The sequence below is a fragment of the Triturus cristatus genome, chromosome 6 (assembly GCF_964204655.1).
Source record: "Triturus cristatus chromosome 6, aTriCri1.1, whole genome shotgun sequence".
In the NCBI taxonomy this organism is placed as follows: Eukaryota; Metazoa; Chordata; class Amphibia; order Caudata; family Salamandridae; genus Triturus; species Triturus cristatus.
In genome coordinates, this window is record NC_140589.1 from 1,328,949,175 (window position 1) to 1,328,973,392 (window position 24,218).

At 44.5% G+C, this 24,218-nt stretch overlaps 1 protein-coding gene across 3 annotated transcripts in view; it reads right to left on the reverse strand.

Moving 5' to 3' along the window:
* Positions 1-24,218, reverse strand: part of GINS1 (GINS complex subunit 1) — a 278,493-nt gene that overhangs the window by 70,408 nt on the left and 183,867 nt on the right. For all 3 annotated transcript variants that reach the window (XM_085612334.1, XM_085612335.1, XM_085612336.1), the window contains exon 5: positions 17,271-17,387. In XM_085612334.1, the coding sequence (XP_085468460.1) occupies positions 17,271-17,387 (117 nt within the window). The remainder of the gene's footprint in view (positions 1-17,270; positions 17,388-24,218) is intronic.

Genomic DNA, 24,218 nt, shown 5'->3' on the forward strand with positions numbered 1-24,218 from the left:
GACGAGGAGTAAGACCAGCACGTTCTAAACACCTCCCCAACCTCATTGCAGTCCTCCCAGTTAGCTGCACCTCTCTGTCCCGGTTAAGTATAGCAGTGCCCGTTTCCTTGTGAGAAGTGTAGTTTACGTAAAGACCACAATTAGGGGATGTCTTGTAAAGGGTCTGCACGCACCATTAGCTCCCACTGGCCGCTGGCACGCCTTCTCACAAGCAGAGATGCGTTACGCATCTGCCTCTCCGCTGCTACCAATCCCCCGTAAACACAATGGGGCGCCTGTTTGTTGTTCCTATTCAGAATTAAGAAACACTTGTTTCTTTTGTGCCCCTGACAGTAATTTAATGGCTGGAGCGCGGCCAGTGCTTTCTGTGACATGGATGGACGCAGGAGATATATTGGCTGTGGAGGTGGTAGGAGTGAGCAGCGCTGGCCCCTCGCCTGTTGCTCATCCGCAGCCTGTCAGTATTTTTCACCTCTGCACACACACAAAAGTGGTTTTGGTGTCTTGACAACTAACCTGAAGTTACGCGTCCCGTTTGTGGTCACTCGGAGACAGACGCTTGCCTTCTCTCCTCTGCCCCAGTCCTCTCAGCTCCCTGCTGCACACCTTCATTTTCTGACCTTCTCCCCCCCACTTCCTCTACCCTTGCGCCTTCTCTTCCCCCCCATCTCCCACTCCTCCGTACCAATACATTTCCCATCCTCTCTCTCCCGTCTTCCTCCGCTGCTTCCCCTGCCCTCCCCCTCGCACCCCCCGCCGCCCCTTCTCATGCCCCACACCCCTCTCCTGCCTGCTCGCGCCTAGCAATACGCAGAGTAATTTAAAGCTGTTTGTGGCCAGTAATGCGCTCTCTCTTTTTATTAACTGCTTTTGCAGCCATGTCACCGTTTAACATTAATCTCTGCACTAATCTCCCTTCTCCCCTTCATCTCGCTGTCCAGCGCAACGACCACTGTTGAACAAAATGTGACTGGTTGCTCTGTGCTCTTTCTAATGTTTGTAAACTCGCAGCTTGAGTGCTGCATGGCTAACCACTTATATGGTCCCAAAGGCGAGAGCTATTGGCTGTGCCAATGCTTGTTAATACATGTCATCCCCCTAAAGGTAGGTCCTAAACAGCCTGTCGGGCAAATTACAGTGTATCTAAAACGCTGGACATGTACTTTTAAGTTTTACATGTCCTGGTAGTCAAACTCCCAAAATAATTTTTCACTACTATGGGCCCTACCACTCCCATAGGATAACACTGGGTTTCGTTATTACATTTAATAAGTGATAACTTTTGTTTGGGATATGGTTGGTCTCAAAAGAATTGTAATTTAAAATACTCTTTAATGGTAAAGTTGGATTTTAGGACACAATTCTGAAAATCGCACGTTCAGATAGTTGGCATGCCCTGCTGCTTGAAGCCTGCCTTGTTCTTCAGAGGACTACCTGTAGGAAAGTAGGAACTACTTCTATGGTCACCCCCACTTTTTTCCTGGTGCTAAGCTGTATTTGACTAGTCTGACTGGGATCCTGCTAATCAAGACCCCAGTCTATCTGCTTTCTACCTAAACTGTTGTGTTGAGTACTTGGGTACATCCCAGATTGAATACTGGGGTACCCTTATAAGTCCCTAGTATATGGTACTGAGGTACCCAGGGCAAAGGTACCCCAGAGGTGTCCCATGGGCTAAAGCATGTAGTTTGCCACCCATGAAAGACCATTCAAAATGGAACTACAGGCCTACCATTGCAGCCTGTGTAAGATGGTGCTAGCACCACTTACTAAAGATATTGGTTTCCTTTACCTAGAGTCACTGCACTTAAAACCTAGGAGTCCCCCCTAGAGCAGGCCTTTGCAATCCTGAAGCTGGACACCCCTGCAGCCTACGGAGTCCATTCTCCCGGGCTGTCAGTGAAGCAGCCATATACTATATAGAGGGGCACCACATAATTACGTGATGACCAACTCGAAAAAACGGCTGAAACAAATCCTATCATGTTTGGTATCAAACATGTTGGAATCACACACCAACACCGTAAACGATGTGGGAGGTATGATTCCAGGCACTGGAAGAGCCTTCCATTAGGCTCACAGTATTCCCGGTACCACCCTACTTGATCCGGACAGCACTAAATGGTTTCTGCCGAGCAGAGACACGACTCTGCCCTCCTGCTGCTGAGCCAGGCTTGAGCTGAGGAAAGTAGAACAATAGGCATCCTGTCACAGGGAGGTGTGACCACCTCCCAGATAGGATTTAATGTATTTGGGATGGGACGGGAGTGCTTGCCAGTGCCACTAAGTCTGCATGAGGGGCACATTTGGTGTCCCTGTGCATAGTCCAGTTCAAACCAGTTCTGGGAGCTGTTGGATCCTGCTCTGGCGCGAAACTGGACAAAGGGCATGGGAGTAACCCCCCTGTCCAGACCCGCCCCTGGGAGGGTCCCCTGAATCTTCCCAACCCTTTCCCTAGGGTACTTAAGGGCTTACCTGGGTAGGTCTCTAGATTTGTCATGGGATAGTATTCAGATCAGACACCACTTCTACCATCTGGGCACTCTGGACTCCGTTTGGGCCTGACTTAGTCTCCCTTCCAGTCTGCTGAATTGTCTGTGCCTGTGCACCATACAGGAACCTTCAAAGGCATGTGGGCATCAAAACACCTGAAGGAATCTTCCTTGGAGTGAAGGAGTCACTCCCCTGCATTTTCAGGCACCGCAACTAAGTCAACCGGTCTGCTGATCCCGAGCTCCTCCCCCCGACTCCGAACGGCTCTGCAACACAGGTGGTGGATTCCCCCCCCCCCCCCCAAGGCCTGCTCTATCCTCTGACCATGTTTGAGGCCAGCATCCATCGTGGGGGTTGCAATAACAGAACCCCTATGCACCACAAAGGTGTGTTGAGTACTCTCCAAGAAGATCTTCGAGCTCCAAGTAGTCCCAACCTCAAAAATCTCCAGTGACCAGAATCTTCAGCCACACCGAATCATGTGCATCGTGGCCTGCAGTTTTTGGTGAGCTGCTTGATGTCCTCTCGCGACTCCAGTGCCTCCAGCATGTGGGTCCATTTGAGGGTCACCTTTGTTTCTCTTGGGCTCCCCTGATTGCTTGGGCCTACCCTGCCTCCCATGCTTGTGGTTGAGTCCCCTGGACCTTGCTGGTTCTGACGTTGCTCCTTCTTCAGCTCCTGCGTTGTTTGCATTTGCCAAAGCTTATTGGTGCTCTAGCCGGACACCTACCCCCAAACACTCGACATCCTTTAAGAGACAACTTGTGCACGGCTCCTGGTCTTCCTCAGCATCGTCTGGTTCTCACAGCTGCAGAGTCAAGGTCCTCGTCAAATCTCCTGCAACACCTGACATCAGAGGGCATTCGTCTTCCAAGTTACCTGGTCACACCTGAGTGACATATACTCTGTCCCCTCTGCTTCCAGGTACTTCTCGTCTAAAATCCACCTTCGGATTCCACCGGACATGTTCTACTCTTCCAGCAGCGGCACTTTCCTGATGTCCTCTATTGGAAACGATGGCGGTTTCCGACACCAATTCACACGTATGCACCCGGCTTCCCTGGTGTGTATAACGTGGGTACTAGGGTATCCACAGGTGGAGTGGCTCTCCAACCTTCTGTCTTCCACAGGGTTTCTTCAGGGTCCACTGGGAAGGGTCCTTAATCTTTAAAAATCCAACCGCGACTTACATGTTGAATTGTATGGAGAACGCTGTTGTGTACTCACACTGCACATGCTCTCCGTGGGGCCTGTAGATACTCACCTTGGGTGGTTCCTTGGGTCCCCAGCACTTCTACGTCCTCTTGACCTTGTCTTGATTCCAGTCGTGGTTCTTATACCACTTTCTTAGTACATGGTTTGGTCCCACCCTGGGGCCACTGTGTATTTCATGCTATTAACTGTGTTTCTTTGCTAAAGTATTGTGTGCCTTTTGCATACCTCCAGGTAGGAGATACTTGTATGTGTTAGAGAGTATTATATAATAAATACATATTTTTATAAACACCTTGTGTGGTTATTTCCCAATTAATCTATACTATAAGGTTGCATTCTGGTAAAACAAGTTGCTTTACACTGCTTCTGGACTAACCTTGGAGGCTGCTCTCCACAGCTACCACTTAGAGAGCTTCCTAAAATTGTCCAAGACCTCTTAAATTACCATAAGGGTTGTCTGGACTGGTGCAAGGGGTCCACTTACATAAGTGTACATCATATACCAGGCCAGCTTCTCACCCTACCCTGCTGCCTGAGGCCTGCTTTGCTGCTTGAAGAAGGGAGGACCATTTTCTTGTTCCCAGGAAGACCTGAGTGATTCAAAAGGTCAGTTGGCTGACCCCCTGTTCTAAGCAACAGGGACATAACAAGCTCTAGACGCCTCCTTGCAATTGACCACCTGATCTGCTAAAACTGGACCTGCAACAGGACCTACCTGAGCTCTGCTGGCCTCTGCTAGAGTGAGTCTGTGATTCCCAAGATGTGCCTCCCTAGGTCCTGGACCCTTGGGTGCCATCAGAATGCACTCCTCAGAAAGAAAGAAAGAGATTCTGAGGTTTTGGGCTCTTCGCAACCGCGAACTGGCCTATTCACACAAGAGAATCTACCACCCGAGACAAACAGCAAGACGATGCTCCAGGGAACCTGACTCATTGTCTTACAGCAACGGCCAGTGACAACCGGCACCATGAGCTTTGCATTTTACACTACTGCAGCAACAGCCCGCGGTCATCACCAACATGAAGCTTAAGCACTGACCATCTGCGACGCCCAAACGGACCTTCACACTACAGCAACATCTGTCCGCAACGCCAGGCCTGCTGTTTGCTCTACATAGACAACATTCACAAGGCTCTTCCTGTGGGGTCCTCCACTGCAAACTGGACTCTTAGCGCTGGACTTTGCTAAGGTAACTTTCTCAGTGGGACTAACTCGGTTCCTCCATCCAGCATGCGCTCCCTCGCTATCGGCCTACACTATTGACTTCCCCGGTCTAGCACGACCAGTTGACTGTGACTGGCACTTTGTGCTCTTGGGTGCTATACCTACCTAAAACTTTGAAATTGCATATCAACAGTTCTACTGATTGGATTGTTGTTGTTTTGGTATCATTTTATTTATTACATTTTACTCTATTCATCTAAATTGGAGCGGGATATCTCTTGTGATGTGTTTTCACTTTATTACTGTTCATGTACTGCATAGACACTTAACACAGTGCCTCTAAGTTAACCCTGACTGCTTTTGTGCCAAGGCACCATTGGGCACAGGTTAATTTAGAGACTTTTGTGATTCACCCTGACAAGGATTGGTCGTTGTTGCTGGAGTACAGGTTCCAATGCCTCTCAAACAATAACCCAATTTCCCACAATAAGTCTCCTTCATTCCAGTGCTCCAATGATGTCAATCCACTTAAGTGGGCTAATCCAGCATGGCTCTGAAGCATAATTACCATTCCGGGGCTTCTGACATCTGCTTCAGTCACCGAACTGTAAATCCCTCCCATTACATTTTTCATTACTTTTGACTCAGGGGTCAAGAACATTCATGTCCACCATGAATAAATTAAACTATTTCATAGAACAGTGTGGTTATTATCATTGGCTGATGAATGGATGTACTGACCTGTACAGGTCTGTGAGGTAAATAAAATCAGGAGTGACACAACCCCTGGTTTCCCTCTGGAAGTCCTCACAATCTCCCTATTACAATACAGGTATCCAGTGCAGTAGCAGCTGCTACTGGACGGGGGTGTTAAATAACAAAACAAACACACTTAACTTAGAACGGCCTGCATCCTCTTCCTTTTTCCTTTCTGCAGTCCGTCCGGCAGGAGGAAGCACTCAGCACACAGGCTCCACTGAACCAATCACAACACTGCAATGCAGCGTTGTGACTGGTCTGAGCACCTTGGATCAGCGCTCAGACTGGAATAGGGAGTCTGTGCATGTTCCTCATCAGGCTGTGTAATGCAGCCTGGTGGAGAACATGCAAAGTGCGAATGAATTGTTTAGTCGGCCCAAAAGGGCAGGCCAAACAGTTCATCCGCACTTTAGGAGTGCAAACCACTCCTCCCCCTGCTCTGGCCAGCCCCGCTCCACACAGGCCACTGACTGTATGCAATCGGAAAAATAAAATGACAATAACGGTACGTTATTGTCATTTTATTTTTCCTTTTTGCGCAGTGGGGTAACTCTCCTCCGCCTTAGCGGAGGAGCCGCCACTGATCCGGAGATGGACTGGCTGTGACAAGAAAGCACCTGCTGCAGACGTGGTACAAATGGCCCAAAGGTTGGTGGGCAACTTATTACCATGTGGTCAGAAGACATAGACTTGGTGGTTACCTCAGTAGGTATGGTAAAGAGTCATGCTGTTTTAGGCACCCAGATTCAGAAGTCAACATGAGGAAATATTTCACCGGCAGTGTCCAATGCAATGCAATTTTGACAAATCTCTTCCAGAGGATGAATGGGGAGGCGTGAAGTCCTCTTCCAGATAATAATAATCAGGCACTCCAGATAAGTTTAAGTAAAGTTTAATAACAGACAACAGAACTACGCTTGATATCCTAGAAGCCCAGTCTAAAACTGCCCGATGTCAAGCACAAGTGGTGGGCACCTTGTTACCGAGTGGTATGGAGCAAAAGACCTAGCATTTCCCTTATCAAGTACCGTATTGAGTGAGGTTGGAATAGAGAACCGGAAATAGAAACAAACAACATGAAATGTGATATCCAAGAATACCAGCCAGTAACTGCCAGACGTCAAGCATATACATTCCAAACAGGGCTGGACTGGCATTGGGTATTTCCCCGGGAGGCTGGAAGGGTAGGAGCCGGTTTCGCAGCAGTGGGGGCCGGTTTGTTACTGGGGGGTGTTCGGCTTGTATTTTTTAGGTTGGCCTACCCCACTAGGCCACCAAGGATTAATCTATTTTTTCAATGTTGGGGTGGGGTGCCTTAGGCAAGGGTCGCTCCCCCTTAGGGGGGGTGAATATTTTGACAGTTTCTGCCCCCCTTGGGGGCAGATCGGCCTTATGCTTTTAGGCCCACCTGCCCCCAAGGGGGGCAGAAGCCACTAGACATCAGGGATGTTGCTTTCAATAGGTTGTTGTTGTTGGGGAGTGGCCCCTTGGGCAAGAGTCGCCCCCTATAGGGAGGTTATTTTGACCGTTCAGCAATATGCTTTTAGGCTCAGCTGCTCCCAAGGGCAAGGGTCACTCCCCTTCTGGGAGTGAAGGTTTTGGACATATTTTTAGGGCCATCAGCACTCCAGCTTGGCTGGTCGATTGTGTGTTGACAGGCGCATTATTTGCATATCTAATTGTAATGCTTTATTTCTCCTTTTTATTGCAGTGCAAAGCTTTTGATTCAGTTGACGCGATTCCTGTTTGCGGTTTTGGCAGTGGTAAATATGCAGTTTGTGTAGTTGCATGTGTTTGGTAAGAAAATCTTTTTTGTAATGTTTACTCCAAATGAGTATTATTATCATGCATTAATGAATTTTTTCTAAGCGGTGTCGTAATACAGTATATTTAGCTTATGTTTTGAGTGTGAAATTCTCTTTGGGTTTGTACACGATGTGTATTGTGTTATCTTATTTGTAATTTTATTTTATTTTTTGTTTTTTAGTGGGATATCGTTGGTCCTTGCTGTGTCTGTGCAGAATAGGTGGTGGTGAGTCTAGCTCTTACTGGCAAGTGAGTGGTATCGTTTTTGAATATATAGGTCTTTGTGATAAAGCCACATTTTGTGTATTACTTATTTTACAAAGTGTTTGTTCTTGACTTGTTTGTCAAGTTACCTTTATTAGTAAGGATTATGGCTAGCCGCAGGATTACTGCTCAGCAGGTTGTTGGCATGCTTTTTGAATCTTCCTCAGACCATGATCCTGAGATGGACAGTGCATCTGAGGCAGAGGAGGACGTGCAAGATTCTGGCAGTGTTTTTCTGTCCAGGAGGGATCATCTGATCTGATGACGAAGCTACTCTCAGTGAGGATAAAGCTACTCACCGAGCGGATGAAGTGCCTGTTTTAGAGGAGGACACTGATGTGTCGATAGTGCAGCAAGAGGCATCTGGATTGCAGCCTGGGGCTGCAAGACTTCCCCTTGGAAGTGCTGGACTCTGGGCTGAACCAAAAATGGTGCAGCTGCATATTGCCTGCTTTTAGTGCTGTTGCAGGGTGTTGATTGAATTGTGAAAACATTTTGCTTATACATTTTTTTGTTGTTGTTTATGGATGATGTATTTTTGGCTGAGATTATTGAGCAGACTAATTTGTATGCTGAACAGTATTTGAGGGACAACAGTGCCAGACTTATGCTCCGTTCTAGAGCTACCCGGTGGACGCCCACAAATATGGAAGATATGAAGACGTTTTTGGGTTTTATTTGATAGGCTTGATAAAGAAGCCGTCCCGGTCTTGATATTGGTCTACCAGTACCTTGATGGCAACTGCCATATTTCATGCAATTATGAGATGTGATCAGTATTTACTTTTGCTTCAGAGGCTGCATTTTGTTGATAATGCTTCAGCGTTGCAACACGATAAGCCTGATTGTGACCGCCTTTTTAAGATTTGGCCAGTCCTTGATTATTTTGTAGATCGATTTTCAGAGATCTATGCTCCAGGGAAAGAAATAGCTGTTGATGAGTCTTTGGTCCAGTTTAAGGCACGTTTGGTATTTAGGCAGTACATTCATAGCAAGAGGGCACATTCTGGAATTAAGATGTATATGTTGTCTGGCAGTATCACAGGATAGGTCTATAATTTGCGGGTGTACATTGGTAGGAATTCCACTATTGATTGGTTGTCCGTCCACTTTTGGAGTTGGTAAAAAAATTGTGTGGGAACTTGGTCGAGGACTTTTTAACAAAGGTCACAATTTGTACCTAGATAACTTCAACACTGCTGTGCAATTGTTTAGGGAACTGTTCAAAGTGGAAACTGTTGCTTGTGGCACAATCCACTCTAACAGTAACGGTTACCCAAAACACTTGAGGAAACAGTGGAGTGCCTTGCGTAGTGATAAACTGATAAGTGTGCAATTTGTGGACAGGAGGGATGTCTACATGCTGACTACCATCCATGATGAAAGTACTTCACCTGTGACTGTTTGGGGTCAGGTTGCTGAGGTGCGCAAACCTGTGTGCATTTTAGACTACAATAAGCACATGGGTGGTGTAGATAGAGTAGATCAGAGGTTAGAACCTTATGCTGCTGTTCGTAAGGTTTACATTTGATATTAGAAATTGGCCATCCATCTCTTCAACTTAGCAACTTTTAATGCTTTTGTTGTGTTCAAGGATTGTTCTTCAGAGTCAAGGATGACTTTTGTTCAGTTTCAGGAGTCTGGGATAGGCAGCCTTGTTGAAGAGGAACAGGCAACTGTTCTTAGAGTGGGAGTGGTGGAGGATGTGGCTAGATTGAAAGATCTCCACATTTCTGATTACATTCCTCCCACGCTCCAAAAAAACAATCCCCGTAAGAGATGTAAAGTCTATTTGCGAAGAGGTATGCCGAAGGAGAGTCGTATGCACTATGGAAGGAGAGTCGTTTGCACTGTGCCGATTGTCCTTCTCATCCTGGGATGTGTGTGCCCACATGTTTCAGATTGTATCACACACAAAAGAGTTTTTGGGAGCAACCGTGAGTGTAAAAGTGAACTGCCTGGTCTGTATTGTTATATATTTTCTGTTCAGTTTCACGGTTGGCATTAGTGTGATATATTTAGTTACAGCTGTTGTGTTTGTAGTTATAGTTTTGTATTTACTTCCAAATGGTTTGAGTTTTCTTTTCTGTTTAAAAAAAAAAAGTGATAGCGATGTGCGTGTACGGGAGTTTGGCTAGCGGTGTACGTTGACTGGCGTTTGGCTCGCGGTGTGAATGGACTGGCGCTTGGCTGGCAGTGTGCATGGACTGGGGCTTGGCTGGCAGTGTGCGTGGACTGGGGCTTGGCTGGTGGTGTGCGTGGACTGGGGCTTGGCTGGCGGTGTGCGTGGACTGGGGTTTGGCTGGCAGTGTGCGTGGACTGGGGCTTGGCTGGCGGCGTGCATGGACTGCGGATTGGCTCGCGTATGCGTGGACCCGGGCTTGTGAAGTAATGTTTGTCTTTTCCATCTCTCTCTGTCAGGGTGTACATTGTCTCTCCATTGTCTGCTGATGCGAGTGTTGTAATGTGCTGGGCCCACGGCTGGCAGTGTAAATGTGTGTGTCAAGTAAGAAAGGTGAGTGAATGGCCAGCAAAGAGGTTGGTGCCTTGACGTGGCTTTACAGCTCACAAGCTGCGAGTCATTAGTTCTGGTTTTTAACCTTTAATTATTCACAGTGCAATTCATTTTTGTGAAATCTCTTGTTAATAAAATGTAAATTTTTAACCTTTCACTCACCCTCATGCCAAATCCAACCAGTATGTGTGTGTACTTGAGGAACAGATGGATGAGCAGTCATATTTGTCTTTTCTGTCTTTCTCTGCCAAGTTGTAGATTGTCTCTAGGGAAAATCTATCAACTATAGATATTTTTGTAAACTAAAACCCAAGGGGAGTATTGGGTGGTGTTCCCCTCGTCATGCTCAACATGTTTTCTTACCCACAATGCCATGCAAACCTCAAAATGTGACCATAGTCACACATTTTTCTTGCATTACTGTGCCATAATCTTTCGGAATCAGAAAACAACAATTTTCCTACTAACAAGCATTCCCCCAGGTCTCCCGATAAAAATGATACCTCACTTGTGAGGGTGGGCCAAGTACTCGCGACAGAAAAGGGCCCAAAATGTATTGTGGATACATCAAAATAATCTAGCACAAAACAACCTGGTTTTGCAAGGGGGTCACCTGCGTTTTTGGTCCCAGGCTCAGCGGCCATCTAGGGAAACCTACCAAAGCCAGACATTTCTGAAAACTAGACACCAGGGGAAGGAAGAAAGTGCTAGAAATTATAGTTTCTTTCCCAGCAATTACTTGAGGATCAGAGAAAAAGAAAACAATTACACAAAAGAGACAGAGAAGAAAGAGAGACTCAGGAGATTGTGTGTTTATGGACAGATTGGTGACTGACGCCCACCTTGAGGCTCAAGTGAAAGTGCAGGTCACACACTGACACAAGAGTGGTAAAGATAAATACATTTAATCTCCAAGGAGATTTGAAGTTAATGGCAGAAACATGAGTTGACTGAGACAACATTTCAAAGTACAATAAAGATGAATTGGCATATTTGGGTGCAGAAGCAGGAAAGCGTTCTCATCATGCATTTGAAAAACTTCAGGAATTGGCCAGAAGTCTTAAAGTAAATGTGACAAAAAGAGAATTTGTGAATCATAAGATAGGGATGTCTGTGAAGGAATTAAAGAATCAGAATCCCAAAACATTGCAGAATACTCTCATAGAATTAAAAGAGAAGATTATCACACTGGAAGATTTTACATAGTTTTGAGAAGAATAGTCCGATCTGACCAATAAGCCTGAAGAGTTAAAAAAGAAAAAAAATCAAAGGAAAGTGTGTTGAAAAACGTTTCAGTTGAGAAGAATGCGCAGAGGAGCATATGTGAATGCATCCTAGTCAAGAAGTGATTTCTATACATTTATTAAGATTTTTTCAAAGCTCAGAGAGGAGCCTAAGCAGTGGTGTACAGAGGTGGAAAGGATTATAATAGTTTCAAAAGTACTTTGGACAGATTTGCCTGTTTTATTATCGCTTGTGGCATCGAGATTTGTGGACTGAATGTAAGACCATAGTACAGAGGCCATCAGAAGAACTGCAATGAAGCTCCTCACAATAAGCCTTCTCCAGTTGCTATGGAGAAATATAGACAAGTTATTTAGCATTTGAAGACAAAAGTTCCTCGGAAACAAGTAAATTGGTCAAAGATTATGAGAGCGAAACAAGATCCAGGTGAATCAGTGCCTGCATATTATGAGAGACTGATGCAGATTTACAGAGTATAGTGGTGTCGAAGATTCATGTGAAAAAGGGTATTTCTGGATTAATTTCAGCTTTTGTGTTGGGATTATGTCCAGAGATTAGTTAACATATTCTGCAATGTGTAATGTTTTGACAGGCCAAATCTTTAGATGAGATTCTGGCCTATACAAAGTACTATAGGGGCTGTTGAGATATTAAAAAGAAAATAATGAAGGAGAAATTCAGGTGGCTTTCATGTGCCTTGACCTGCTTTTGGTCCTAGTGTTGGTCAGAATGTTAATATTGCACAGATGAGAATTGGCCCATGCCACATTAGTGGAAAGACTGGCCACTTGAAACAATTGTACATTTAATCCAAATAGATGTCAGAATGACTCTCCAATGGTCCCGCAAATGCAGCAAAATACGAATAAAAATGCAACAAAATAGGATACAGTTAGTTTCCCCAGCCCTGCCGAGTTGTGTACAGAACATACAGAATCCAAGCAGTTCAATGGGAATATGCCTTCAGCTCAACTTATGCAACAGCCCATGCAAAATAATATGCAGATTTAAAAAAAATCTTTAGTGCTTAATTATGATTTCCAGAATTTGCAGGTATAGAATTCCTACAGGACCAAGTTCAGCAGAATGACGATGCCTGAGGGTAGAGGAGGATTGCATGCATGGCACACTCCTAGAGATAGATCAGAAAGGCCCTTAGTGAAAGAAGAGGTGAATGGCCATCCAATCAGGTCTAGCTATTTGTAGGGCCTACTGGCCCTGAGAGCTGGCAAAGAACAGGTGTTCTGTTCATTCACAAATTAATTAGCAATAAAGATGCCTTTAAATCTTGGTTTTATCTTGTGTCATTTGCTGTGTGTTTAAAGACAGGTGAAATGTCAGGCTATGTCTTCTAACAAATCAATGTTTAATTTATCCTGGAGACAGATGTTTACTTTTATATCTCTGACTTTAAAAGTTAAAGTCATTTGTAAAGTGAACAGTCGTGCTGGGCACATAACATTTCAAAAGCTTGTAAATGAACAGTAAAAATTTAAGCCCTGGACCTGGAGGTAAGGTAATATTTTTCGATTTTGTGAGGCCTGTGTAGGCATTTCAAATACACAAGTCACTAAGACGTTATCAGATAATGTCCAAATAAAAATTGGTCCAATCATGAATCATATCATCACAAATTCAAAATCAGTAGGAGGACTTTAGTTAATTTGCTAGGAAAGGACTTGCTTTGTGAAATGAACTGTGCAATTTATTTTACACCAGATGGTGTTGCATTTCAGACAAAGGATGAAAACTCGGATTTAATAAGCATGTTTTTTACGGACTGAAAACCTACAACGAGTGCTCTTTTGGGACGTGTGCCAGACTATTCATTGATTTCTTTGAACGCTTACTCTGTCAGTCCAGTTATTGACTTACAACTCAGAATATTTTGAGACGTTACTAATGTCCCTATGTTGAACTGTTTTCTTATTGATGATTTGCAGATAGCTACTCTTTTTGCTTCCTATAATTAGTCTAATTTTGAATAAACCTGTGTGGTTTTGACTTTGAATATTGACCTGTGAAGGTTTCTATCATTTACCAGGGGCCGCTGTCCTTTGGGACTCACATGGCCCCACTACATCATATAGCCCCTTTGGTAATTTTAGAATTGCAAAAGGCTGACAGGGGCAAGTCCTCAAGAACACCTGGGGCCATATTATACATGAAGAGCATTTTCCTGGATTGCGCTGGGTGCACCGGTCAAAAGGTGCGCCGAGAGCAATCCAGGAAAATGACCAGCATTATGGTGAATGCGCTGCCCCATGGCAGCCGCGAACTCGCGCTGGCCTGGGCAGCAAATTTATGTGACCAACGGAGTGGCTACTTTAAAGATGCTCCATGTTTTCCCAGTGCATGCGGCAACCCGTCTGCACTTTTAAAGGGGATTAGAGATCCCTTTGCAGGCAGGTGCAGTCAGCGACTGCCCCTTTTACCCCTGCAAGAGGGCTGCCATCAGGGGCGCATTGACAGTGCGCCACCTTTTAGGTGGCGCATTGTCAGTGCACCCCATGACAGCTTCTTTGCCTCTGCACCCGCGTCTGTAATATGGCGCGGGAACAGAGGTAAAGGAATTCCCTTATTTGCATGGGGCACACCCCATGCAAATGAGGGAACGCCCCCTGAAGATAGCACTGTGCGCCAGCGATATCGGTATTACAGAAGGGGTCACAAAAGCGTCTGCAGCCCCTTCTATGATACCAAAAGGCCCGGGGGGGGCGCACAAAGTGGGCAAAAACGCCAGCTGAACCCCCAGGCACCTTGTGTTACCAGTTACCAAAACATCCGATCTACAAAGAGCACCACTGGGCTACACAAATGCCTCGTTTCGGTCTACAAACAGGCTCCTTAGACAAGTGAAGATAGGTTAAAATATATTTTTTTTAAAGACTGCCATAGCTATTGGCTGCCCAAGACAGAGAATATTAATTTTAAAGTCCTCTGCCTGAATTACAAATGAACAATTCACCAAGAACATCCTGTGTCTCCCAGTCAGATCAGCCATCAACAAACTCCTAAACGTTGCCAGCTGCTGATCCACCAGAAGGCGCATCAGATACGTTTCCACACTTGGCTCTTGGTGCTCAAACAGACTTCACAAGCCTCCACATTACCTCGACACTTTCACAGAAGACTATATTCAATCCTCTCTCTTCACTTAGGGAAACCATGGAGACTCTCCACGTCTCCTTGCTCTCACACTAATGTATCTCAGCTCTATTTCTACGCAGCTGGATGCCGGATCACTATCTAAAGGGCCATGAGATGATTCGGTTTGTAGCACGCTCTGTACAAACATTATCATTAGATTTATTGCAACAAGAGACTGTTTTATCTCAATCAGATTGAAACTTTAAACCCTGAAAGCAAAGTCTGAAAACCGGCCTGGAAGCCTGACTTGGTTCACACTGGGGTTCACGGCTGCATCAGAGAAGTAAGTTCATGCTTGATGAAGAGGTTACGAGTGGAAATGCTGGAATCCACCTGACTTACAGATCATTCTAGGCTGCCTTCATCACTTTGGCTATTATTGCCATTATACACATGGACAAACTACATGCAAATCAGTTTTGAGTCTTTTGTAAAAGGGAAAAGCAAGTTTGATCTGCAAGGCTATGTCCGCTCTGAATGGGAACAGAAGCATCTCAAGACATGTTTTGACTTCATCAGGCCTTATCAGCGAGGTGAGAGCAGGATAAGCCCTATGATGCAGTGAACCCAAAACCCATGCAGAGTCATACCAGTGACACTTAGGGTTACTCAGACAGAAACACAATGATGGATGAAAACTACTGGCCACCAGCTACAGCAGGGTTCCAATTCCTTTGGAACTGACATCTGGACATCAATGAAAGCATTTATCTATAGAATGCATGTTTATTCCTTAGCACCCCATATCTCCTAAACCTCTTGGATTAAGTAACCATTGACTAGCCATTTTTGATGTACCCTCTTTCCAAATAATATACAACTTTGATGTTGATGTGCTATATTCACTGAAAACAAATATCAAACAAATATGAAACACCCAAGCTTAAAGTGGCAACACTTCTTATAAGCTCAATGTAGGGCATGGAACAGAGATAACTAATCTTAAGGCAAAGACAACACAAATCCATCCCTTCATGTATAATTGCTTTAAAAAATGTTGTCTCCAAGCAACAAGAGGGATAGGTGTGAATAGTGCCCCCCAAGAACATCAAACACACAAAAGGCGATGGGAGGAATGCCTGCAATAAGTCTAACTATTGGAAAGCGCTCAGACTAGTATTACAACCCATCTTTCTTTTATCCATCATGCGACCTTAATTTGTACCCAGTCATATGCAAATTAGTCTTGACCCTGCTCGAACAGGAACAGTCCAGCCTGAACTGCCAGTTCAGGGCCTCCATGCACTGGAACACAAGCAACCCAAGAATGGGTCCGCCCTGATTGGGGCTCGTCAGTCAGGCGTAGATTGATTCCAGTGCCACAGTGAGCAAGGCACCCACTCATGGGCATACCCTTGGCCACATAGGGCATTACATCACATGTAGGTCTCCTGCTCACTGTGGCACTGGAACCAAGTTACACACAACTGACGTGCCCCAATCTGACCGAAACATGTCTTTGGGTTCTTGTATTCCGGTTCAGGAAAGGCCTGGCAGTTTGTGCTGGACCACTCCTATTGGAGCAGGGTTAAGACTGAGTTGCATATGGCTGGGACCAAACTGAGGTGGCACAATGGGCAAAACAACAAAGGTTGGCATGATACCCCGCGTGATTGCCAGTGATTAGACTTATTGCAAGCATTCCTTCCATTACCTTGAGTGTGTTTAACCCAGGAACGTCTCCTTATAGTGTGTGTGTGTATATATATATTACACACACACACATATATGTGTGTGAATTGCATGTCTGAATCATCATAGTGTGAAATTTCCATAACATACATCCGCATAATTACACAAATTTCAACAAAAAGTAAGCAAAAAATGACGGCCAAAAGGAATATAGCCCAAAAATGGGGTGCAGAGGAGGTGCCATTGCTGTCCACGTGGCGCAGGGAGATGGACGCAGCCATGTTTGCAGAGCGTTCTGTATTCATTAGACGGGGATGCCCTCGCAAGTGGGCCAAGGTCTGGGGGGCATGGAACAAGTACAGGGGAGGAATATGCGATCCGCCGCCTCTTTCAGATGAGGACTCCTCTGACTCGGATGGTTAAGGGGACCTGCGGGATGGTGGGACGGTGGGGAGCCAGAGTCTTTCGAACTGCAATAGAACTAGGGTTGGTTGAGGGATTGTGCAATGGGGTGGTGCTCTATCTAGGGATATGTATGCAAGGTTCGTTTCAATGTCCTACTGTTTTCACTGTTTTACAAAACAATAAAATTCTTTAAAAAAAAAAAAAAGTAAGCAAAATTACATGAAATGCAAAAATGACATTTAACACTATATTTTAGCGTGAAACAGATCCCCACATCCACTTTGGACGCAAGGATGCATCTTGCACACAAACAATAGCACATAAAACACAAGTGCTGTGAACAATTGACGCGTGTTATGGTCATTCATGTTCCTGGGCTAAACTTCTGCAGTATAAATACACCATGTGGCGTAATTTCACAAATGTAAAGCGAAATTAAGCCAGTTTAACAGAAATGTTGCCTTTTCCTAACCTGAATCTTGGAGTCCAACTCAACCTTTCAATCCTTTCATGGCTGACATACTTGTTATTTACAGCTCTTTAAAAACACATTAATCGCAAGCAAGCAAAACATGAAATAAAGTTCTAACAAATTAACTTTCTGAATTTCTAATGGACATACTTCAATGTAAAGGTTCTTTGGAGGTTTCATATCTTGTGTGATGTCCAGGCCCTCTTCGCCCCCTAATGACCTCATATAGGTAGCGAGTGACTTCTTATATTGACTGAACCAGTCTGTCTGTTGGCAAAAACATAAAAAACACAGTTATTTAACAACACTGTATTGCTGAATTTTTTCTTCAGTGTCCACCACCTTAAGGGAGGCCATGGAGGACTTCATAATGTGAATAATTCAACAAAATGCGAAATCACTTTTTATAGGGTAAAAATAATTACCTCAACTGAAAAGGACACATTGCATAATACAGTTAAACATGAAATAATTAGTCTATGTCTGATCACACCCTCCAAGGGTTGATAATTATAGATAATACCTCAGCTTCATTGTTGGGCAAATGTGCGGATCACTGTGCGTTTTGGTTCAGTCTGTTTTGTCTTACTGTTGGACTGCTGCAATGGTGAAGAGAAGTGTTGGTGACACGAGACTTGGGACACCTAAATGCACACACAAGGTACTGGGATAGGAAAGGGCCCCATCAATGTCCTTAAACCTCCCTACCTCAAAAACATCAGCTTGCATCCGTCTCAAGTTCCCCATGGTAAATTCAGTAGGTCTTTACACACTTTTGCCTCAGCAAACACAATATCACACTTGAGGGTTTTCTGAGGCAGGAATGAGACACAGAAATTGACGTTTTGGTCTGGAGAGGACACACCATGTGCGCTCATCTTTTTAGTTGTGGGACTACCGTCGGCTCACTGGGCTGTAAAGGACTAGCAGTGGTGGCAGCCACAGATTATAGATGAAGGGCAGGCCCTTATACCTGTTGTCAGATGAGAAAGGTTGCCTTTTGGCCCTCTCCTGTGTTTACATTCGTTTATGAATGCCAAATAACCCAGCTGATTAATTAACTGAAGTTTCTTACATTTGGTAACGTTCTTTCTGGTAGAGACTATATAGCCACAGATTCCTCACCTTATGAATATCCAGAATTTTATTTTTGTAGCACCTCTACACGCCGGAAGAGAAAGATTGCCTTTTGGCCCTCTCCTGTGTTTACATTTGTTTATGAATGCCAAATAACCCCGCTGATTAATTAACTGAAGTTTCTTACATTTGGTAACATTCTTTCTGGTAGAGACTATATACCCACAGATTCCTCACCTTATGAATATCCAGATTTGTTTTTGTAGCACCTCTACACGCCGAAAGGTGGCTCAATGCACCTCTACAATTACACCCTTCCGCCCCAGAAAGGACGTGGAAGGAGTATAGAGGCACCACTCCCGGGCACTGATGTCAGTTGCTTTCGAGGCTGTCTGCGCCTCCAAAAGTGGAGCCCCAAAAGCAAGCAGAACAACAGTGTGCAGATTTGGGATCTTATTAATGATAGAGTCCAACCACAGAATGTGGAGGATGGGAGGGTCAGCAAGGACTCTGCGAATGAATACTCTACCAGAATAGATTCTGAATAGATACCAAAGCAGTACCAAAGTGAGATCGGCTGTGGATGGACTCAAATCAGAGTCCTGCAAGGCAGTGCAGGCAAAGTGCCTTTCTCTGTGGACTTGGCTGTCCAAACAATAGTAGTGATCCTCAAATGGTTAGGATAAGGATTAGATAAATATAGTTCAGAATCGATACTATATTCTGGAAGTCCAGCCGGACAACCGATTTAATTTTGCAATAAAACAATGCACACATATCGGAACAAAATACTTGTGGGACACAGTCCTGTATCCAATTACAACAGTAACATTACAAAACAAACAAAGGCATGCCCACACACCAGCATGATTCCATGTTACCACACCTGCACTTTTTGCGCATTAAACCCTGTTCAACATGCCATGAGCGGATCGTCCTAATCTTCTCTTTCTATTTTCTCCTCCGATCACCGCTTATCCTTCCCCTTCTCTATATCACCCCTGTTTGTTTTCCCACAGGCAATTTCGGTTACAATCAGGCATGTACACATTAATGTCCTGATGATGATCCTAGTACCCTCGTAACAGGATCGAAACGTCGTCGACCCCTACTAAAACAGCATGCACATTAATCCATTGTGTAAAAAAGTGCATTCGCTGTTTTGAAAAAGCTTAAAACATTGTATAATGTAAAAAGCTCCTATTGTCTTGCCTGAAATGCCTTTGTTTGTTTTGTAATGTTACTGTTCTAATTGGATACAGGACTGTGTCCCACAAGTATTTTGTTCCTATATGTGTGCATTGTTTTATTGCAAAATTAAATCGGTTGTCCGGCTGGACTTCCAGAATATAGTATCGATTCTGAACTATATTTATCTAATCCTTATCCTAACCATTTGAGGATCACTGTTGTTTGTACTGAACTATTACCCAAGGTCCTCAATTACCTTTTGGGTTCCCTTGTCCCTCATAAATATGTCCAAACAATAGTGGTGGCATAGAGGAACGCCCACGCAGCTGCCTGGCAGATGTCTAGGACAAAGATGCTGCATGCTAATGCAGTGGTAGCAATCTTGTCCCTGGTGGAATGGGCACATACGTCCATTCAGAGGCTAGCTCTTTGCCAGTACCTAACAGATCTTCATGCAGACCACAATCAAGCATGAGATGGTATGTTTCTGCTAAGCCTTGCCTTTTTCGCTCTGGTGAACCCCACAAAGAGCTGTTAGTCTACCTGTTGGTCTTTGGTGCGATCAATGTAGAATCTGAGCACTTTCTTAAGGTCCAAGTGCTGAGCTATTCCTCCTTCTTAGAAAGATGAAGTGGAGCATAGAACGCCAGCACAGTGATGGATTGGCTGACGGGAGTGGATTCACAACTTTTGGATGAAAAGAGCCCCTAATATGCAGAACCATCTTGATGGGGAAGAAGATGGTGTGAAGGCTGAACACACAATGACTGAAGGTCACTCACATGCCATGCTGAAGTGATGGCGACTAGGAATACAGTTTTGATGGTGAGAAGTCGTAAAGGATAACTGTAGAGAGGCTTGATTAGAGTACACATGAGATACGCAAGGACAAGATTGAGTGCCCATTGGGGCATCACAAGAAGAGATGGAGGAAACCTATGTGGCAGCCATTTAAAAAAACGCATTACATCATGTGATTTATATAAAGATGGATGATTATGTAATCATAAGGCATAGAGGGACAAAAGATGACCTTTATCTGTGCCGAGAGCAAGGCCTTGGTAGGCAAGAGACAAAACAAATGAACATCTGACAGTTTGGCCCACAGAGGGTCAATCTGGCAAGCATTGCAGCAAACTACAAATTTGTCCCAATGACAGGTGCATTCTGTTTTTTGCTGAGGGACATCTGGCTGCTAAGATGCCATCAACCACCTTTGGAGGAAGGTTGAAGGTGTTCCGCTGTCACCACTCAAATTTCACGCATGGAGGTTGAGATTGTCAAGACTAGGATAAAGAACCCAACTGGTCTGTTGTGACAGCAGATCCTCTCGGAAGGGCAGTCTGGTCAGAGGGCAGATGCTTAAGCTCAGCAGTTCTAGATACCATACTCTCGGTGCCCAGTCCAGAGCAAATCAGATGAATTGGGCTCAGCCAGTCCTGATCTTCTTGAGAACCTGATGCAGGAGTGGTGTCAGCAGAGAGACATACAGGATCCAGAGTTCCACTTGAGGTGGAACACTTCTCCAAGTGAGAGACCCCTTGAAAACTTCAACATGCTGAAGTGCTGACATTGTTCTTGGAAGTGGTGAAACAGGTCAAGCATTTCCATATTCGCAGAACAGACCTTGCGCTACCTCTGGCAATAGTTGCCATTCGTGATCCGCCGGGTGCTGACAGCTGAGTTTTCTGCCCTGGTTTTCCAAGAGGCTGCCAGGTAGTTCACAACCAGGAAAATCCCTGGTGGTCCATCCATTTCCATATGTGCAAGGCCTCCTGACAAAGTATGTTGACCCCACCCCATCTTATTTGTTGTAGAACCACACAGAGGTGGTGTTGTCCGTGGGAACCTGAACCTGCGTCCCCTTGAATGATGGCAGGAAGGCTTTCAGCACCAAACGGACAGCTGTCATCTTGCCTCTTCAGAAATGAATGTTTAAGTAATTCAATAGCATACATATTGTTCATGCATTTCAAGATTAAATACTTATTCAGGCATACACCAAAGAAGAACACAATAAGATTGTGGACCGGGTGCTGAGTATTTTGAATGATGACAACATGATCAGAAAATCACAAAAATGGAAGCTTTTCACAGAACAAGTGGAGTATTTGGATCATCAGCCAATGCTATCACGGATGTTCAAACTTCTAATATTGAACAAGTTAAATCTTTCCTCGGTTTACATGAGTATTAACGATGATTTGTGAGAATGTTGATGTTATCTCCAAACCCTTAAACAATTGTGCTCTAACGATGTTCCCTTTTATTTTCGGTAATTACAAAACTCTTGCATCAGAAAAAACTAAGTGGTTGATTGTTATGGCTCCAGCTCTCAAGCCTCACCATCAAGGTCAAATATGCATTGTCACGATGGATGCCAGTGTCAATGAGACTGTTTTAAGCCAAAGAGTTGGCTCAAAGGGGAATATGGTGGCCTTAGCCTCTAGGTGTTTAATTAGTGCTCAGTTGAACAACAGCACCACTGAATGTGAAGCACTAGCTTTTGTTTGAGCTAAAGAACATTTTGCCACACTTTTTGGGAAATAAGTTTGTCCCAAGCGGATATACTGTACTTGGGTGAAGTAACCTACTGAAGATACAGTAAATACATTTTTGGTGAATATTTTTAGTGTGGAAGATTACCATAAATTCTTAGTCTTCGATAAAGGAGTCCAATTTGTCTCGCATGCGATGAACGAATATTTGCTTAATGGTGGGATTCAGCAAATTACTGTTGCATTATACAGCCCACAAAGCAATGGTATGGTGGAAAGAGTGAAAAGGATTTTGAAAGACACTATTCAATTAGCATGTCAAGCTGTAATTGATAAGGAAGTGGCATTAAGAGGTAGATCCAGAACTATCATCTAACCCCGCACTCTTCCACAGGTGTTAGTTCTTTAAAGCAGTTGTGTCCCAAGGAGATGTTAACCAACTGCTTCCTAGGTATGTTCAAGATTGGATTGGCAAGGAACATGCAGCTGACGTGGAAGCTGGCTGCAATAGATTGAAGAATGTTTAAAAGAAGAGTATGAATATTTACAATAAATTCTACCATCATGTCAAAGTTGATGATTTCATGATTGGTGATGTGGTTTGTATTTACAAACCATTTTAAGATGCCAAAACTAAATCCACATTTTTTCATATGACCAGGATCATCAAACTGAGTAATTGTTATGTTCAAGTTATTTATTTATTTTGGAAGTTTTATATAGCGGGAACATGACCACCAAGGGTATCAGAGCGCTTTACAGATTATGCATCACAAAGGATATAAGCAAACAAAACAGAATAAACAAGGCAACAAAATCAAAGTCTAATCGACAAACATTATCCTGAGGGAAAAAACTTACAACAGAATCGACAGCGCAACAAGGTCACAATCTAGAATTGTCCAAGAAACACATGAACCAGGAGGCTGGGCCAGAATCAACGGGTATGGACCCAGAACCAAATGTAGGAGCCATGCTAAGGAAGACATTCCTTTATCAAGAGTCCTTTGACTTCTTTTTTGAAGAAGAGAGAAGAGGGGTTCACCCTGACTTCCGGTGGAAGGGAGTTCCAAATCCTCTGACAAGGTTCGGTTATATGTCTTTTTTCCTTGAATTTTTGTGGTTTTAGAAAAAGGGTGCTGGCACTTCTGGAGGCTCTAGAACCGCAGGAGAGCTACAGTTTCCGAGCGAGGTACAGCGGGGTCTTGAAGTGGATGGCCTTCTGAGCCATGCATGCAATTTTTAACTGTATCTGACCTTTGTATGGAAGCCAACTCAGGTCCCGCAAGTCCAGAGAGATGTGGTGGTATTTTTGTGTGCCAGTTAAGAGCCTAGCAGCGGAGTTTAGGGAAGCCCTAAGAGGAGCCGTCCTCACTCTAGGCAGGCCGCAAAGTGTTGCACTACTATAGCCCAGCTTTGAGATCACTAATGCCTGTACTGCAACCTTTAGGTCATGAGCAGGGAGAAAGGGCTTGAGTTTCCTGAGTAGTCTGAGTTGGAAGTTCGCTCCTTTGGTGAGGGAACTGATGTGCTTCTGCATGTTCAGAATTTTGTCCAGAATGACACCCAGAGAAGATGCCGAGTCCACAAGGTGCAATCTACAGTTAAGAGCAGTCAACTGATTCAGCCATTGCTCCATGACAGGAGATTGGTTGTGGGGTGAGATCAGTAAGAATTCTGTTTTAAGAGCATTTAACTTCAGGTGATTACTTGTCAACCATCTTTGTGTTTCCAGCAGGACTGAATTGAGGGACTGGATGTCTTCGGGGGAGGCAATCTTCAAGTATAGTTTGGTATCATCCGCGTACATATGATAATGAATGCTGGATGATTTTAGAATTTGTCAGGGGTTCCATGAACAGGTTAAAGAGCGTGGGGGGCAGTGCTGAACCTTGGGGAACCCCCAAAGTGACCGGTGCAGGATGTGACAAGGAGTGGTTCACCTTGAAGGTTTGGGATCTGTTGTGAAGGAACAAAGAGAACCAGTTTAAAACCGGCCCAGACAGCCCCATCTCATGTTCCAGAAGGTCAATTAGGGGATCGTGTTTGACAGTATCAAATGCTGACGAGAGGTCAAGAAGGATCAATAGGCAGCTTCATTGTTATCCAGCATTCTAAGCGCATCATCTACGATGTGTGTTAGTGCCGACTCCGTACTGTGACCTGGGCGAAAACCAGACTGGCCTTGGTCCAGGAGCTGGAAGTGGTCAATGTAATGTAATGACAGAGTTGGGCGAGCACACATTTCTCCAGGAGTTTTGCTAAGGTGGGGATGTTGGTGATTGTGCGAAAGTTAAGAAGGTCCGTGGGATCAGCATTTGGTTTCTTGATG